The sequence below is a fragment of the Rhinopithecus roxellana genome, chromosome 4, assembly GCF_007565055.1.
Source record: "Rhinopithecus roxellana isolate Shanxi Qingling chromosome 4, ASM756505v1, whole genome shotgun sequence".
NCBI classification, from domain to species: Eukaryota; Metazoa; Chordata; class Mammalia; order Primates; family Cercopithecidae; genus Rhinopithecus; species Rhinopithecus roxellana.
Window position 1 is genome coordinate 32,679,600 of NC_044552.1, and position 19,176 is coordinate 32,698,775.

At 42.5% G+C, this 19,176-nt stretch overlaps 1 protein-coding gene across 3 annotated transcripts in view; it reads left to right on the plus strand.

Annotated features, from left to right (window-relative positions):
- The window catches only part of DNAH8 (dynein axonemal heavy chain 8), a 332,681-nt gene that overhangs the window by 284,604 nt on the left and 28,901 nt on the right, over positions 1-19,176 (plus strand). For all 3 annotated transcript variants that reach the window (XM_010389720.2, XM_030929346.1, XM_010389721.2), the window contains one exon: positions 5,294-5,454. In XM_010389720.2, the coding sequence (XP_010388022.2) occupies positions 5,294-5,454 (161 nt within the window). The remainder of the gene's footprint in view (positions 1-5,293; positions 5,455-19,176) is intronic.

The following is a 19,176-nucleotide window of genomic DNA, read 5'->3' on the forward strand; positions in this document are numbered from 1 at the left end:
GATCTCACCACTGCATTCCAGCCTGGTTACAGAGTGAGACTCCATCTCAAAAAAACAAAAACAAAAACCAACCAACAATCTGCTTGTGGTGCAGAGCAGAGCAGTGGTCAGTTCTCATTGGTCTATAACTCCTTTTCCATATAGATGAAACTGCTTGTGCCCAGGTCCTCTCCCCAATCGCCCCTCCTCCATATTCCCCATTCCTGTGCATCTGACTTGTGAGGGAAAACTGTGCCTCATTTCTATGCCTCTTCCTCTGAGCGAGAAGTCTCATGGTGATTTCAAGCCCCAAAATAAGTGATTGGGGGATTAATCATAATTTGAGTTTTCTCATCTCTTCTATTAGGATGGACAATTGGAAATTGAGGAAGTATTCACTTTTTCTCTGTGCCAAATAGAATCCACATGTAACATGCTGATAAATATTTTCTAGAGAAAATTATTTCTTAGCAATTGTGGCTTTCACATCAAGGATGAATATAATAAATAACACCTACCAGACTCAAACTCTTCTTAAAATTTTTTACATTTTAGGGATGTAATATACAACACCTAAGTGGAAAAAAAAGATGTCTTTTATGGTTAGTAAATTCTTTATATTGGGACCTATACTGGTAATTCTCTACTTAAATGATTCTTTTTTTCTTGACAAAATTAAAGCCTCAACAGCAAAGCACAAGCTTTGGGAGTATTTTCATAAGCTGGGGGTTGACTAGAAAGTGGATTTTTAACCTTTACATGTTTTAGCAAGTTTTTCTTGAAGCTACATATGGAGAACTGTGAAAAATAGTAAGTGTTGGTGAGGATGTGCAGAGGGAGGAGCCCTGCTGCTGGGAGGTCAAATGGACACAGACCTCCTGGAAAGCAGTCCAGTAATACTTAATGAAATTAGGTATCTCAGGTAAATATATCCCAGAACATTTCTAGAAAGAGTCCACAAATGGACTCGTAGAAAAATATTCATGGCAGCATTGTGTTTGGAGCTGAAAGCAAGCATCATAGATTGGTTTTCCTAGAAACAGTGGTGGAGATTTGCATTCAAGTGCCTCCTCCCCATCCTTCCTCCAAGACATGACCTTGACTGAGGCAGCTCCCTCCTGCTAGGGCAGTTCCTGGGGAGGGACAGTGCTGTGAGCTCAAAGCATCCAACACTCCAGACAGTGGGGAGAGTGAGTACCTGCTCCTGAATGAGGATCGGGTGGCACATCGCAGCATCCACTACAAAAACCCAAGACTCCTAAGGGAATAGATAAGATGTGGTGGGTGAGCACCATGGCATACTATTGCTCACCCTGTGGGGTGCAACCTGGTGGTCATAGTCATATCAAGTGTGTGATACAACTACCTTCTGAACCAGAATCCTCCTCCTGAGTATATGCCCCAGAGAAATTCTCAGAATGTACCAAAGAGATTATTCATAGCATTGTTGGTGGTACTGGGAAGTTGAAGGCAACTTAGGTATCCATCATGGGGAAATTGTTAAGTTACCTGTTGTAGAGGCCTATGGCAGCATATAATGTAGCATTTGGAAGCAATGATCTATATGATATCATGCATAGGTCTTACAAATAGTGTTGAGTGCAGAGCTTTAAAAAAAATAAAGGGAGATCTACAAAGGAATATATGCATAGCTCACAAGGATAAATACATGTTCTAGGACATATATCAAGTACACTTAAATAGATGCCCTCAGAGGGAAAAGGAGACAGTGAGTGGATATCTGGACAGAATGGGGAAAAATTAAAATAAAAGGGACCTAGATTCATAAAAATAATAAACTCGGGAGTGTGAGAAACTCACCTCTGTACTTGAGATTCAAAGGAGAAAAAAAAAAAGATGTCTTAATAAGTATACTTTGTTAGAATAATTGTAAAAGTACCTAAAGTTGGAGTTTTAGCAGTGGAGACTAAGATGTGGTTAGCTTCAGAATATAATTCACCAAGAGTACCAGCAGAATGCTGATGGGATCAAGTGCATAGGTGAAAGAAAAGGGGAGTCAGGGTCACCCCTAGTTTTGACTTAAGTCACTGGACACAGAATGGGGCTATTTACAGAGAAGAGGAAGGACTGCAGCAGGAATGAGTTTTTACAGAGAAGAGGAAGAACTGCAGCAGGAATGAGTTTTATTGGCTGGGGCTGGAAATTAAGAGTTCGGTTTTGATCATATAACATTTGAGATGTCTATTAGACATCCAAATCAAGTTGTCTAAGACTGTAACTGCCATGAGGGCAGGGACTTTGTCTTATTACATCAGTGCCAAAGTCTGAGCACCGGAAACAGAGCCCAACACATGTAAGTGCTCAGTAAATATTTGTTGAATAAAATAACAAATGCGTGAATGCTGGTGAACGAGGCACCTGGATGTACAGATCCGGAGGTTGTGGTGGAGCTCAGGCATGGAGATAAGGATCTGGAATTCTTCAGCATGTAGATAGTGACAACGGAAAGCTGCTGTGTTGGTCCAGAGCCTCCAGGGAGATGTCTGAGCCGGGAACACAGGGAGGGGGAGGAAACCTGCTCCACCTTCAAGAGCTCAAGCAGGGGGATTCCCCTTTCTGACCCCTTTCCTGCCTTTCTTTCTCTTCTACTTCTTCCCTGTACCTTGACATTTGGCATTTCAGGCCATAGAGGACTAGTCAGGTGACCTCAACCCTCTCCTAGAAACCCAAGATTCTCTGTCCTCTGGGCCTTAGTTGTGCAGACTTCCTGATCTAAAAGCACAGGGTTCTCTATCCAGGCCCCAGTTGGTTGGCTGTTCCCAAGTTAACAGCAGCTCCCTCCTCACCTGAGTTATGTTACTCCCTTCTATCATCTGATTCTGGTTTCTCTGGACTCCATTCTCAGCAATTAGTGCCTGAAGTCAAAAGTTCATCCTACTATTTTCCCATTCATTTGCCCCTGAGTAGCTTCTGTGGGCTCATTTCCTCCCCCTCTCTCAGGACTTCCCTAAGAGTAGCACCACCTTCAGTGGCTTCAATTCTCTGACTCTTGGACACCCCGCTTCCTTATCCTACTGAATCTTCTCTTTGCCCTACATCCTCTCCAACCTCCTGTCTTGTTGCTTTCCCTCATTCATTTCTGTCTAGCTTGGACCTGTTGCAGATGGTCATCAATAACCAGAGGTGAATTTAGGTCTCTGACCCTAAGGGCATGAGCTTACTACACGAACCTGGGAGCAGCAACCCTCTTGAGAAAGACTGCACAAAAGCCCCACAGCCCCCACACCCTGCCTTCACCTGTTTGTCTCATCCTCAGCCCCAGGCTTGCCTTCTGACCAGCTACCTGCCTGCACTGCCTCCACTTTACCCCAACTATGTCATCCAGAGTTGCCCGTGGGAGAAGCAGTTCCACTGTAAACTCATGCCTGCATATGGCATCCCCTGTCCCTCTGACTTTCAATCTCAGGCTTTTCTTTGAACCTTGTTTTCTCGGTTCTCAGTATCTTTCAGAGTCTCTCTGCTAAAACCAATTGCAGAACTGTATGGGTGTTCGTGGGGGATGACTACTCACATAGTAGCTCCATGTAGATTTCATATTTCATATTTTGACTTTGCCCCAAAATAGCCTCCAAATTTGGTGAAACTCAGCTATTCGTGTGTGTATAAAGTGCTGGGAAAACAGGAATAAACTTCATTTTGCTCTTACACATACATGTCATCTGGCAACACAGAATTTAGTGTGGTTATTTGTTATCTGTGTGCTGAGGACCCATGGCCTTTGCCCCCTTAGGGTGTCTTCCTGCCATTTAAGTCATCTACATAGTGAAAAATCTAACATTTCCAAGTAATGACCATGCCCATAACACTGTTCTCTTTAATAACTTTCAATTACTCTCCATTTCTTAAATTAATCACCAGTCCTCACCCTGACATCAACAGTTATCCATGGTAGACCTCACCTCACCCTTCCTGGCCTATCTCTTATGACTACATTGTGTTCACCCTATATTCCATTATTCCCTTAACTTGCTTCTCATTTTTGCATCAGTTGTTCTATACCTTTGCTTATGTGACCCCCCCATTCCAAGTTCTCCTGTCAAAATCCTCTCCCTCAAGGCTTATCTCCAAAAATCACCTCCTTGAGAAGACCTCAGCTGACATTCACCTGGATGTTCTTTGTTCCTGCTTTAAACCTCCTTAGTACTTTGTTTATTTTTATTTCCTTCTGACTCTTGCCTTAGTGCACTTTGTATTGTGGTTATTAAGTAATTGGCTCATCCATCCATTGGGTCACAAGCTCCTTGAAAGAAAGGATTGTGTGTCTCTTCTCTTTCATTCTGTTCTGGTTCTAAACTCAGCCTGCTCATGCATAGGAGTTGAATAGGATAAAACGGAGAGAGAATCAGTACACAGGGTATTTCAGAGCAATCACTGGATCTAAAAAGAGCTGGAGGAAGGAGATGGAGGGAAGGTACTAGAGAACCTGTGACCAACCAGAGTAAGGCGCCGTCCCTCTTTCCCGTCAAGTGCTCTGAGTAATTCAGATGTCGTGCCTGCATTTCCACTCTTCCTGTCTTCCCATTCTTTCCTTCCCCACTGGGAAAATTGCTCTGGGAGACGTAAGTCATTGCCTCAAATCTGGTTCATAGGCATTTAGCATCAGTTTTTTTTTTTCCTTTCTGAGAATAAGTCTATTCACACCAAGCATATATTTGTTCTCTCACTGTTTTGTTAAAGATAATTCATATGGAATAGGAAAGGGATGTCTTAAGGCAAACAGCAAGGCAGCCGAATACATTTCCTTCTTGTGGACAGGGACATAATTAGCAAATGAAGCGCTTCAGCGCAAGGTGGGAGGGGAGAGTTTGCGTGGAGCCCTCCTGGCCATGTGCTGGGGCTCAGTGCTGTGTGAGTGAAACTGCGCATAAGGACATCCTCCTGGTATAAGCCCCACTTTGGGGAGAAGTGGGGTGATGAAAATGCCCAGATATTCTCTTGTGTGTGGGGGTATGGCCTCACAGACTTTGCAGTATGTTCCTGCTGCTAAAGTGGAATTGAGAGTTGTCAAATGACTCAATTAGAGAATGAGTTTGTAGAGTTGCTCTCTGGTCCTTACTCTTAGTGAATATCCTCTTTGGTGTTAAACGGAGGCCAGGTCAAATTGTGTTCTGGCCTCTCTCTTTTCTCCATATATGTGCTAATTATTCTATCAGTAGTATTGTTAAGACACTCTCAAAATCAGTATTAAAAACTCTATTAAAATGGAAATAAGGTGGCCCCTCTCTCCTTTCTTGTAGCAGTTTTCATTTAGATGCCCATCAATTTTATTTCTTTTGTTTTCTCTCACATACAGGTCTGGTTCAGTGAGAAGATGTTTGAACCGTCTTTCTGCTTTTATACTGGATATAAAATCCCCTTGTGCAAAACCTTAGACCAGTATTTTGAATACATCCAGTCACTGCCATCCCTAGATAACCCTGAAGTCTTTGGGCTTCACCCTAATGCTGATATCACGTAAGTCGCTGGCATTTTTTAATTTGAAGGGATCATTTGTAACTCAGCCTGGCAAAGACGGTGCATTTCATTTTCTCTCCTAACCTCTCTCCTTTCCCCCTTTTTTTATTTTACTTTGAAAAATAGTGTCGCTTCCTGTCTCCCAATTACAACTTTGTCATATCTTGGCCTACTCTCCTCTCACTAAATCCTGATGCTCCAGTGTTTATGACAACGTTAAGCTCTAATTTATGCATTGATTATTTCTCCTCTGTCATGTCATAAAACCAGTTGGTGTTAGTGGTAGCGGTGTTCCCCACCGACAGGAGAGTGGTCTGCCAGCTCTTCATCTCTTTCTTCAAAAATTCATTAAGAATATAATGCTCGTAAATAGAATCTAAAAAGCCAGGCGAGAACAGATGGGATGGTGAAGAATCGTATTTCTGCCTGGTCCTCTCTCTTATGCCCCCGCTTCCCCACTCGCTCATCTGCATCCTTTTGTCATGCTCTGCCTGTGGTGGGTGCAGTGCAGTGAGCACTTGAGCACCCGACACAGATGCACAGCCCCGGAAGGAAAGAGTGGAGGGGTTAGCTCTGCGTGAGTTCCCTGCTTCACTCATCAACTAGGGAAGAAATGCTCCCCGATCCCGAGCTCCTTGGGATGAGGTGTCGTCCCTTCTCTCTTTAGAGTTCCCTACCAAACCTAAGCACCAGAACCGGAATCCTTTGGAATGGGCCGCATGCCCTCTGCGGCCCCCTGATGAAAAGCCACAAGGTTTACATTCAGGAAAATGGTTTCAGGAAATGGGAGAAACCAGGAGTCCTCTGACAGATTCTAAGCTGAGAATGCCCTAAGAGTGGGGCATTCCTCTCTCCTAGTCCCTGGCATACTGTTGTGATTTTAATAATTCTCTGGGTTTGGACATGGACATTTCCCTGGCCTTGCCAGATGTCCCAGGAGTCCTAGTTTGCTGCCAATTTCCTTGTCTTCCCACCTCTGACCCCGCCTCCTAGCTCCCTATATGAGGATGCACTTTTGGCCTCTTTACATCCGCATTGATTCCACCTTTTCCATATCCTCTCATCTCGCCCAGGCTGCTTTTCATCTTCAAAGATGGAGACATGATTGAAAATACCTACAAATGCCAATGCTCTGTTCCACCCCCATGATGGACCCACGAAGGCTCGTTGGTGGCAGCTCTTGCTGTTATTTAAGGAGGCTTTCATAAGTTATTTGGGGATGGGAAAGAAGTGAAGAAATCAAAAGGATTCCTCAGGGATCGGGTTGACAATCAACTCTTACATTTTATGAAAGAGGGAGCATAGGAAAGTTGTTTTGCTTTAGCTGAGACTTTAAAAATGTGAGTCAGACCATGTCAACCCTCCGCTCAGAATCCTCCCAGGGTTCCCGTGACACTCTGAGTCAAGGTCAAAGACCGACAGTGACCTACATACAGATGACCTGCAAAGCCACATAGTGCCACTGCCCTCTACCTCCCCACCCTGGCCCTTTCAGTCCTCTCCCACCTTCGTGCCCACTCAGCTCCTGTTACTCAAGCCAGACAACTTCCTGTTACTCAGACAGTCCAGACAGTACCTGCCACAGGATACTTGTACTTCCAGGAACCTCCCTGCTCTTAGATATCACAGTGGATCACCCTTTTACCTCTTCCGGTCTTTGCTTAGATGTAGCCTTTTCAATGATGCCCTCCCTGGCTGTGCTATTTAAATATTGCAACCCACTCCGCAAGCCCTGCCCAAGACCTTGTCTGCCTGGCCTGCTCTTCTCTATAGTTTGTATCACCCACTGACATACTCTACATTTTTTTTTTTTGAAACGGCGTTTCACTCTTGTTGCCCAGGCTGGAGTGCAATGGCACAATCTTGGCTCACCACAACCTCTGCCTCCCAGGTTCAAGTGATTCTCCTGCCTCAGCCTCCCAAGTAGCTGGGGTTACAGGCATGCGCCACCACGCCTGGCTAATTTTTATATATTTTTAGTAGAAACAGGGTTTCTCCATATTGGTCAGGCTGGTCTCGAACTCCCAGCCTCAGGTGAGTCCGCCCATCTTGGCCTCCCAAAGTGTTGGGATTACAGGCATGAGCTACCATGCCCGGCCTCATACTTTACACTTTAGTTACTGATTTGTTCTTGTCCAACAACCACCAGGAAACCGTAAGTTCCTCTACACCTGAAACTTTTGTGTTTTCACTGCTGCATCCCTTGTGCTATAGCAGTGCCTGGTGCTCAGAAAGTATTTATCGACTGATCAGTGCTGCTAAATTCTTCTAGAGTGTGAAAGATGTGATCAATGAGGAGATTCCATAGAAAGATCCTACGAGTTCACGTGAGTGGGCAGAGAAACCACTGATAAATCTTTTTTTTTTTTTTTTTGAGACGGAGTCTCGCTCTGTCGCTCGGGCTGGAGTACAGTGGCGGGATCTCAGCTCACTGCAAGCCCCGCCTCCTGGGTTTACCCCATTCTCCTGCCTCAGCCTCCCCAGTAGCTGGGACTACAGGCGCCCGCCACGTCGCCCGGCTAGTTTTTTGTATTTTTTTAGTAGAGACGGGGTTTCACCGTGTTAGCCAGAATGGTCTTGATCTCCTGACCTTGTGATCCGCCCGTCTCGGCCTCCCAAAGTGCTGGGATTACAGGCTTGAGCCACCGCGCCCGGCCCCACTGATAAGTCTTAATGCGCTTGCCAATTTGTGACCGAAAATGTTCTCGTATGAGAGCTCTGAACTTTAATTCCATCCTTGACAAGAGACTGGGGAGTCATGAGAGCCGGTTCCTGGATAATCCACAGGATTCTAACAAGATGAAACCATCTCACCCTCAGCCAGGGTGATGGTGCGCCTAGGCCTTGTTCACCGCAGCCTGTTTCACTCACCAGCTCTCAAGAAAGATGAACCAGGGCTAGAAAAGGTCCAGAGAAGTACAACTCAAATGTAAAAGCGATTGGAGACAAAGACAAAACTATTTTTCCCTTGACTTTTTATTTGGGATGATTACAAACTCTCAGAAAAGTTGCCAGACGGTAAACATTCATCCGTTCCATTGAGATCCAACAATTGTTAACGTTTTGATCCATTTGCTTTTTCTCCTTCTATATTTGTATCTCTGTATGTTTATATATCTACAGCTATATCTGTATATAATCATGTATATTTCTCTGTGTGTCTGTGCTTTTATGCCCTCTCAGTGGATAGAGCTAGGAAGCATGTATTTTTTAAAACATCATGAGTTAATACAAATAACTCTAATTCCAGCTGTATACCTCAGGATTGTTCTTTGTCTTCCCCTATCCCACATTGGTATCTCCTTTCTCCCACTGTAAAAACTCTGGTTCCCAGCAACTTCAATATGTGTATTCATTTACTTGCAATTACTATGCCAGTACCACTACCAGCAACAAACCTTTTCAGTAGAGGTCAAGATTTCTTTGCAGTTCTTTTTGTCCTTAGGGTATATTCCACTAAGTGTACAGAGTATTGTGTTCGAAAGTCACTTGGATTAATGATTTTTTTCTGTGTGGTTATGCTATCAATTGATATATAGTTGTGTGTGTTTGTTTCTGTTTGTATTACATATAAGGGTTTCCCCCCACATATGCTATTGTTTTGAATATGTAAAATATGAACATGGTTCAAAAGTTACAACTTGACAGTAAGTTGTTCTTAGAGAAGTTTCAGACCCTTTCAACCCATTTCCCTCTTATTTTATGGGTAACCAAACAGAGTTTCTGGTTTATCTTCCCTGTGTTTCTTTTTGCATGTGCACATACACATATACATATTGTTATCACCCTTTCTTTCTTACACAAAGTTGCCGTGCTGTATCTATTGTATTGTGTCTTACTTTTTTCACTTAACAATGGATCCTGTAAATCACTTCATATCAGGTCATAGATATCTTCCCCATTATTTTTTGACAGCTGCAGGCTGCTTCATTGTTTATATGGATCATAGTTTGTTCAACCGTTTGCCTATAGATGGGCATTTAGGTTGCTTCCAATATTTTGCTATCTCAAATAATTCTTCCATTAATAACATTATGCTTATGGACTCTCATATTATTGGAGATGTATTTTCAGGGTAAATTGTTGTGGGTGGGATGGCTAGATCAAGATTTAGTAAATATTGTCAAATTCCCTTACATAGGGTTATACTGTTTTGTACTTTTACTTGCAGTCTGTGAGAGTGCCCATTTCTTCAGAATGTCATCAACAGAGCACTGGTGAGGCATTTGAATCTTCACCAGTATGACTGTGAAAAATGTTATCTCAGCATAGTTTTAGTTCACTTCTCTTATTTTGAGTGAAACTGAGAAAATTTTCATATACTTAAGGCTATTTATATATAGTCTGTCTATTCCTTTCCAATGGAGTTTTTGTTCTTTTTATTTAATTTTAGGATTTATTTATATGTTAAGGATAGCAACCCTTTGTTTGTGATATGGATTGCAAATAGTTTTCTCAGTTTATTTGGCTTTGCTTGTGATTTTTCCCCCATTGATCAGGTAGAAGTGTTATTGTTGTTTTGTTTTGTTTTTATGCAGTCAAATTTATGACTACACAAATTCTGTTCTTGCTGTTGTTACATCTGGATTTTTAGTAGTAGTAAGAAAGCTTCTTCCCTCATCAGGGTATAAAGGAATCATCTACATTTTCTTTTAGTGCTTGTAGGGTTTCATTTTTTATATTTAGTTCTTTTACCCATTAGGAACTTATTGTGGAATAAGTATGGATGAAATTCTTTTTCCAAATAGCAATCCAGTTATCCTATCACCAGCGATTTTTTTTTTTCTTTTTTTGAGACGGAGTCATGCTGTGTTACCCAGGCTGGAGTGCTGTGGCACAATCTCATCTCACTGCAGCACCTCTCGGGTTCAAGTGATTTTCCTGCCTCAGCCTCCTGAGTAGCTGGGATTATAGGCACAGGCCACCACGCCTGGCAAATTTTTGTATTTTAGTAGAGAAGAGGTTTCACCATGTTGACCAGGCTGGTCTGGAACTCTTGACCAGAGGTGATCCACCAGCCTCGGCCTCCTGCTTCCTTTAACATAGAATTTCCTTCCATAGGCCGGGCGCGGTGGCTCAAGCCTGTAATCCCAGCACTTTGGGAGGCCGAGACGGGCGGATCACGAGGTCAGGAGATCGAGACCATCCTGGCTAACACGGTGAAACCCCGTCTCTACTAAAAAATACAAAAAACTAGCCGGGCGACGTGGCGGGCGCCTGTAGTCCCAGCTACCTGGGGAGGCTGAGGCAGGAGAATGGCGTGAACCCGGGAGGCGGAGCTTGCAGTGAGCTGAGAACTGGCCACTGCACTCCAGCCCGGGCGACAGAGCAAGACTCCATCTCAAAAAAAAAAAAAAAAAAAAAAAAAAAAAAAAAAAGAATTTCCTTCCATAGGTACTTGGGTCCATTTCTGTACTTCTATTCTGTTTTCCTTTCTACTTTGTAGCAATCTGTTTTAAATTTAGCTAGTTTCCAGTATGTTTTATTGTCTGGTAGTTTTATAGTCTCCCCTCATTGCTCTTTTCTTTCTGAGCTTGTCCTAGCTATTGTTGCATGTGTGTTTTTCTGTTGTTGTCAGAAATTGGTGTTGAATTTTGTTGAATACCTTTCAATCTTTATGGAAATAATCACATGATTTTCCCCCAAACACCTAAAAAGTTAGTGAATTATATTAATGGATTTCCTAACTCAAACTTTCTGCAGATCATCTGAAATGAATACCACTGGCTTCTGATGTATTATTCTTCTCCTAATGTAGTGATAGACTCTATTAATGGTTCCCTGGGGAATTTTGCATTGATATTCACAAATAAGAGTGGCCTAGAGTTTTTTGTGCCATCTTTATCGGGTTTAATTACTAATCAATGTTGTATTTGCTCTGTAAAAATTTGGACGTTTTTCTAAGCTCTGGAACAGTTTATGTAGTATTGGATGCTTTAAAGTTTGGTAGAATTCTCCTGTGAAACCATCTGGGCTCAGTGCTGGTTCTTTGATGTCTTTCATATTCCTCTGTCACCACTGTAGTCAATATTTTGTCAGTTGCGTTCTCCTAGGAGATTATTTGTTTCATCTAGGTTTTCGTATTTATTTACACAAAGACATGCAAAGTAGTCTTTAATCTGCTCTAATAAGCTGAACTCAGTACAATGTGGTACAGAATGAAATCACTTCTCCCTTACCCTATACTGAGTCCAACCCATTCCATAAAATTGTTACAGAAGTGTGGACATAACGCTAGCTCTGTAGACCTTGGTCTGAAATCTTGAAGCCACTCTGGTGCCTCTCCGAAAGGAATGTACTAGCCTTCTGAATATAATCTATCAAGGCAGCTGTGTTCAACCGCTTCACTATGGTGTTGCCAACACATCCCAGAGAAACCACCGAGAAACAGTGGTTATACTGTTATATGGTGGTTATACTTACTTAATACTAAGAAGGAACTTAGTATTTGACACAGATGAACACCTCACCAGAGCCAGGGGCTCCTCTTCAAAGGATTCTCCTGCTGTCCGGCTCAGCAGGTTCTCAGTCCTCAGTGGCAGAATCACACTGTGACAGAGTAACAAAATATGTTGCAAAATGCAAAAGGCTGCAAAGCATGACTTTAATAGCATCACCCTTCAGTGTATGGTCCAGGTAGCAGTGTGATCTAGTATCTCTCTTGCTTTAAAGAGTCTTCCCTTCCCTTTACATGCCTGTAAATCTATGGCCTATGTTCTACTCACATTTTAACCTCTTTTATAGTCATTTCCACCTTCCTTCCTGAATAGAGCTCATCTATGCCAATGGCCTTTAGAACATCAACATGCCACATATATATTGTCTAGACCTTTCCTCTGTGCTCCATAGTCATTTATACAATTTCCACATGACATCCACTGGCATGGCTTTCAGACGGCTTGACTTTAAAAGCCCCAAACTGAATCTCCTCCATCAACTTCTCCTCCGTCTAAATGGCTCCCCACAGCAGTTAGAATAAAAGACAAGCTCTCTGCCATGTGACAAGGCTCATCTCTCCACCTCATGTAGAGCACCCATGGTGACTAATCGACACCTTGGGTTGCGTACCCTGTGGGTAAGTCCAGGTGCGTGAGGATGCAGACCTAGAATAGGGATGATTGTGGGGTGGAGTGAAGCTGCAGGACAGGTCTCAAGAGGGGATTGATAGGACTTAGCGAATGCAGAGCAGTGGCTAAAACCTTCTTCTGTGGCTGTTATCTGTTTCTTGCTGCACACTGGTGGGTTAGAGAGGCCATGGCGAGCCTTTTGTGTTTTGTCAAGTCCCTCTTCACAGCTCTGTCCAGAGGCCCACATGGTGTCGCTGGCATGCATGCTGTAGGATGCCGTAAGCAAGCTTCTCCCAAAATAGTGTCAGGATCTTGCAACTTTTCACCACACTAGTGAGGTCAAGTAGAAAGTCCTGGACCCATGCCTTAAATGGGGGATTATATCCACTAGAGTAACTGGCGGACCGGTAAGACCTATGCTCCTCCTCTGATCTCTCTTCATCCTCAACTTCCCATATGGTCTGCCCTGGGGTCTCTCCCACCCACCCTGATCCCTTTTCCCCAGTAAATCTTAACCCATTTCTGGTTCCTGCTCAGGCGGTCAGCTCTGTTCTGCAGCTCTGTGTTTGGTAATTTTTTTGGTCTCTGAGTAAGCCTTGTCCTAGGTTCGATGCTTCTTTCCTCTGGCTCTGAATTATCTTATGGATGGAATCCTGCCCCTACTCATCCTGGCAAGTGAGCTTGCCTTCTTGGAGGACTTCGCTATGCCCCTTGCTGTTCCCCCACCGGCCGCCAGGAAGCAGTAAGCAGTAACAGATGAAGCATCCCAGCTGAAACCCACCTCTGGTCTTCACCCAGCTCCAGCAAGATGTAACTCTCCAAGCTCTGAGTGAAATGAAAGAAGGAGTCAAAGATGCCCCTGACATTGCTTGTCTGGGAGCTGGGGTAGTGGAGGAGTTTGGAACAGGAGTATGTTAGAGAAGTTACAGAGTTATGTTGGGGGCATGTTGAGCTGGGAAAGAACATGGGATATGTCTGAATGGGGTGAGAAATACGGACTGGAGCCCAGGTGAAAGATTTGAATGCATGTGTGCAGAGATAACAGCTTCAGCCATAAGAGAGGACTCTCTAAGATATGCTGGCTAAGTCTGTGTGAATGTCCCCAACCAGAGGAATCATTAATTTATCTGACCATCCATGGTGTTCAACAGCATTCTTGCTTATTTTTGTTTGTTTGTTTTTGTTTTGTTGTGTTTTGAGACAGAGTCTCACTCTGTTGCCCAAGCTGGAGTGCAGTGGTGTGATCTTGGCTCACCGCAACCTCCATCTCCCAGGCTCAAGCAATTCTCATGTCTCAGCCTTCCGAATAGCTGGGACTACAGGCATGTGCCACCATGCCCAGCTAATATTTGTATTTTTAGTAGAGACAGGGTTTCACCGTGTTGGCCAGGCTGGTCTCAAACTCCTGACCTCAAGTAATCACCCACCTCGGCTTCCCAAAGTGCTGGGATTATAGGCATGAGCCACAGTGCCTGGCCATTACTTGATGATAGACTATAATTGGGCCGTGATGGAGAACTTGATGCCTCCTGTTGATTGGAATCTTCACGCTGAAGTTAGCATCCATAAATTTGAGAGAAGAGGGAGATTTGGGCAGGGCAAATCACAAGTCTCTCTCCTCAGTCATTGCATAAGAATGCAGAATCTCGGCCGGGCGCGGTGGCTCAAGCCTGTAATCCCAGCACTTTGGGAGGCCGAGACGGGCGGATCACAAGGTCAGGAGATCGAGACCACCCTGGCTAATACGGTGAAACCCCGTCTCTACTAAAGAATACAAAAAACTAGCCAGGCGACGAGGCGGGCGCCTGTAGTCCCAGCTACTTGGGAGGCGGAGGCAGGAGAATGGCGTAAACCCGGGAGGCGGAGCTTGCAGTGAGCTGAGATCCGGCCACTGCACTCCAGCCTGGGCGACAGAGCCAGACTCCGTCTCAAAAAAAAAAAAAAAAAAAAGAATGCAGAATCTCTGAAGTGGAGGGGGAAATCAAGGTGAACAAATGCTTTAAAATAAGTAAAATCTCTCTCAAGAGTTTAGATAGCATAGTGATAGGAACCATGAAAATACACAGTTTATTCACATTTTATTATGTAGATTTATAAGGTACCAAAGACTCTGCAAATTCAACTCTCTCAATGTCAAAAATGGTTGCTTATTCTCACTCTTTTTCTCATCAGTGGTTATGCATGTTTCTTTACCTTCTGAAATTTATCAAATGCCTTATTACAACCTTTATATTCATTTCAATGCAATACAAACTGAAATGTATTCCTTTGAGTATTCGAGGACACTTTTGAGATTTAGATTTTTAAAAAAATTTATGCTCATTGATATTTCATGTGCAAAGATATATGTAAATCTAGACTGATTTGGATATTACAGCACACTAATATCTCATTAGGTAGTTATTTCATAGACAGCTCTGTTTTTCAGTTGTTTTGCATTTATATTATCCATGACCCTGACTTCCCAGAACCACCAAGCTACAAGGGCAATCTGAGCTTCTTCCCATATTTACTCTAAAGAGAAATTTTCTTCAAGAAATAACTTAGAACCAACCCTCAAGGAATATTATAGTTCTTGTTCTTCATCTCAGAGCATTTATGAGGACTGTCCTCCTGAAAGCCCTTGGGCTTTTGTGGCATATAGAGAGGTTTGCAATTCTCCATTATAGCTAGCTAACTAGGCTTCTGCCTTTCATATCTTTGCAAACATGAAATCACATTGTGGAAAAAGAAATGTGCGTTGTTCAGCCCTGGAATACCAGGGAATGACATTCTGTGCATAATAAAATGTGTGTTGGGGAGAGCTTGGCTAGCTCTTATTCACAGTGGATCAGCTTTTCAAGGCTTCTTCCCAACATCTATGTTTTCAGGCCTGTGTTCAGATCATCTCATAAAAAATTAAATAACTCACCATGAAAATGATTTATTAGGTGGGATCTAGCAGCAGCAGCATCTCCATCAGCCTCTCCTTGGAGCACCAGTGAACTTGGCCAGAGTTAGCAGAGAGCAAAATGGTCATCTTTGCAATGGTGTGCACTGTTGGGACCTAGCCTCTGGTGCTGAGCACGCTTCCACGGAGGGCTCAAGTTGAAGGTGACCGAGAGAGCACCTGAGGATTTGGATATGGGGGCTTTCTGGGGTTTTTTTTTTTTGGTGTTTTTGTTTGTTTGTTTGTTTGTAGCTAGAACAGGTAGGAAGAATGAACTCTTCTTTTCTTAGCATGAATGGAAATTTACTGTGGTTTTCTTGTCTTTAACCATTACAGATCTGCACTGATAATATAATAAGAAGAATAGCTTTACTTCACTCTCAAATTATATCTTTCTGATTCTCCTGTGTTTTGAGGACTATGTATATATGGCACAAAAGGCATTTGCAACCCATTCCTGAATTTTGAAGTAGGGCACGGTCACAGTTTTTAAAAGTCGTATAAAGTATAAGAAAAATACAAATAACTCTGAGGGGGGAATCCTATGAAAATAACCTATGAAAACAAATGAACTTATCAATTGTCAAGGACTCAAAGAGAGATAGATATTTCTAATATCTATAGCTGTATTATTATATTATATTATCTAGTCATATTATATAATAGATATATAATAATTAGAAATGAATGTTCCTAATTCATTATTAGAAATGAATACAAAAGTTGTAATAAGGCATTTACACACAAACACACACACACAAACACACACACACACACACATTGAAAGGTGCCAGGAAATCAAAAAACAACAATAACAATATACTATGTTTTTACCATAAGAAGGAATAAGTACATTTTCATGCCCTTTAAATATTGAAGAATTGCTGTCCTTTATATTTGAGGTTTAATAAAATGCAAGCCAATTGGCCTCAATTCAACAAAAAAACATTTATTGAGAACTTACTGTCTGGCTAACCCCTGGATACAAAGATGAGTAAGATGCAGTCCGTGCTCTTGGAACATATTATCTATTGGGGAAGATGATGAGTGGCAAATGCTGATGAGGTACAATGTGGTAAACTCTAAAATCAGGGTATGTGTACATTGCTATGATGACACAGCTGAAGGAGCAATCAATTCCAACTTAGGGCTCAAAGAAAGCAGTGAGAGAGGCTCCATTTAAGTTGTGCCTTAAAGCAGGGGTCCACAACCCCTGGGCCACAGACCAATACCAGTCCGTGGCCTGTTAGAAACTGGGTCACACAGTAGGCTTAGGGCTCCCACAGATTTTACATGATGGTGAGTTGTATAATTATTTCATTATATATTACAATGTAATAATAATGGAAATAAAGTGCCCAATAAAAGTAATGTGCTTGAATCATCCCAAAACCTTCCACCCCCTCCCCTCCAGTCCGTGGAAAAATGTCTTCCACAAAACCAGTCCCTGTTGCCAAAAAGGTTGGGGATCACTGTCTTAAAGGATGTGCAGGAGTTTCTCAGATTGTAGATGAGGTGGGAAGGAAGTGACTGCAGGACTGGGGCCAAGGACAAAGTGCAAAAAAGAGGAACATAGTGAGCAGTAAGGACCAAGACTTAGACTGGGATGCACACACCAAGGAACAGTCCAAGGAAGGGAATGCAAACGTGAACGTGTGTGGGGTGTTCTGGGAACCAGGTCCAGTACACCTAAAGCATGAGGAAGAGGGGGGTATTTAAAGAGCAGAGTGGCCGATGCAGAGTGTGGCTTTTGAAGGTTTTGCCAGAAGAGTTTGGGGCAATATTTTAAATTGGAATACGGTTATTTAATCATTTATTTAAATGTACTTAACCTACTCTACCTTCTACATGGCCTTTTCTGCTTGCATGAGGTGATGGGAATTAGCATTTTGTATACAGAGATTTAAGCCTTTTCCTGCCATCAAGTAATTCAGGCTGAAGTTGGAATGAAGATAAACAAGCATGTCATCATGTACAGAATGACAAGTACAAAAAGAAAAGCAAGCACTGAGAGCTATGCACACACATAGGGAGAAAGTCTAGGGAAGACTGTCTAGAGGTGAAGACATCTAAGCTGAGCTTGATATTAATAGCTAGTTAGGAATGAGCTATAATCAATGAAGAAATGAGGGCAGAGCATTCCAGGCAGTGGAGTTAGCTTGGGAACAAAGAATAGGAGGGGAGTCATGGAATGCTTGATGAGCTTCAGGTAACTCACAGCATAGGGTAGAGTGTGGGAAGAAAGAAGCAAGAGCAGAAGCTGGAGATAGAAAAAGACTTAGTGATGAAAAAGGTTTGTATGCCACATGAAGGACTTCAGATTTCATCCTGAAGGTTATAGGGAGTCTTTGAATAAATGTAATAATCACTTTTGAAATGTCAAAACTTACCTTGGAACAGTGGATGGAGGCAGGAGGATGTGTTAGGAGGTGATAGCAGTGCCACACACAGAGGATGATCAGGAAGTTAGGGGCAGAACTGAAGGCAGTGGGGATGACAGTGGGTCACGGGGAGGGGATGCTGGAAATGATTTGGAACTAGGTCTTGGAAACTAAGAAGGTCTGGGGAGTCACAGCAAGGAGGAAGCCATCACTGAGAGTTCTCAATTGGGCAGCTGGGCAGACATTGATGTCACTAAAGTAGATGGGGCAAGGAACAGCCCAGGAGAGGGATAAAGGAGAATTAAAATAATAATGTGTTAGATTTGTTTGATACAGGAACCAAAGAGCTCTGGGGCTCCAGGGAAATGTGAATGCACAGAGTTCATGATAAAGTCAGAGGTTTAATGTTACCCAGGTTTACCCAGTATTTCATGGCTCTCTAAGATATCAGCCATGGTGACACCTCTGTCTTCCCTAACATAGCACTTCATCCACATATTCTATCTGTAGTGTACCTAATGCTAGAGAGAGCTCATGGAGTAATATGAATCACATACAAATTTAAATTTCTGAAAAGGTATATAATAGCATGTGGAACCTTGACTTTTGTTAACTTCATTTTGTTGCCTCATCAGCTATTTTCATAGAACTTTCTTCTCAGACTTATTTGTATTTTTCTTTTGTTTTGTTTTGTTTTTTTATACTTTAAGTTCTAGGGTACATGTGCACAACGTGCAGGTTTGTTACATATATATTTTTCTTATACAGTACTTTCTATGACTTTTTAAAACTGGGATTGTGTCATATTTCAAAATGTAGCAATGGGTTTCAAATGCCTTTTGTGTTATTTTAGTAGAATATTGTGTTCTCTGTTGTTCGTGTATTCAACTGCATGCATGTTTCAGCTTTTAAGATAAGTGTCTTTTGGGATATTCCAAATCCCCGACATCTGAGTAGAGGTTGCTTACAGCAATAGTAAAAGAATTTTAAGTTATATCTAAAATATACTCTACAGTCCATTTTTGTTCATTAAAAATCAGCTTTTACTTCATTGATCCTTACTGGGAAAGTCATGTATTTAAAGGTAATATGGAGCTAATATCCCAACTCTGGATGGAGTTACAAACACTTGCTAGATCTGATACTAGGACCCTCGTATCACTGTATCTGACTGAAAGTTCTGTATGTGAAGCATGACATCTTATGCATTTATCATGGCATGACTTTTGGAAAGGATGCAGGTAGTTCGGGTATACATGTTTGGGTCCAGATGTGGTATTCTAACTGCTAATCAAATAAAATTGCTGAAGACAGAGCATCCCCTCCATTCTTCAGCTTTATTCCT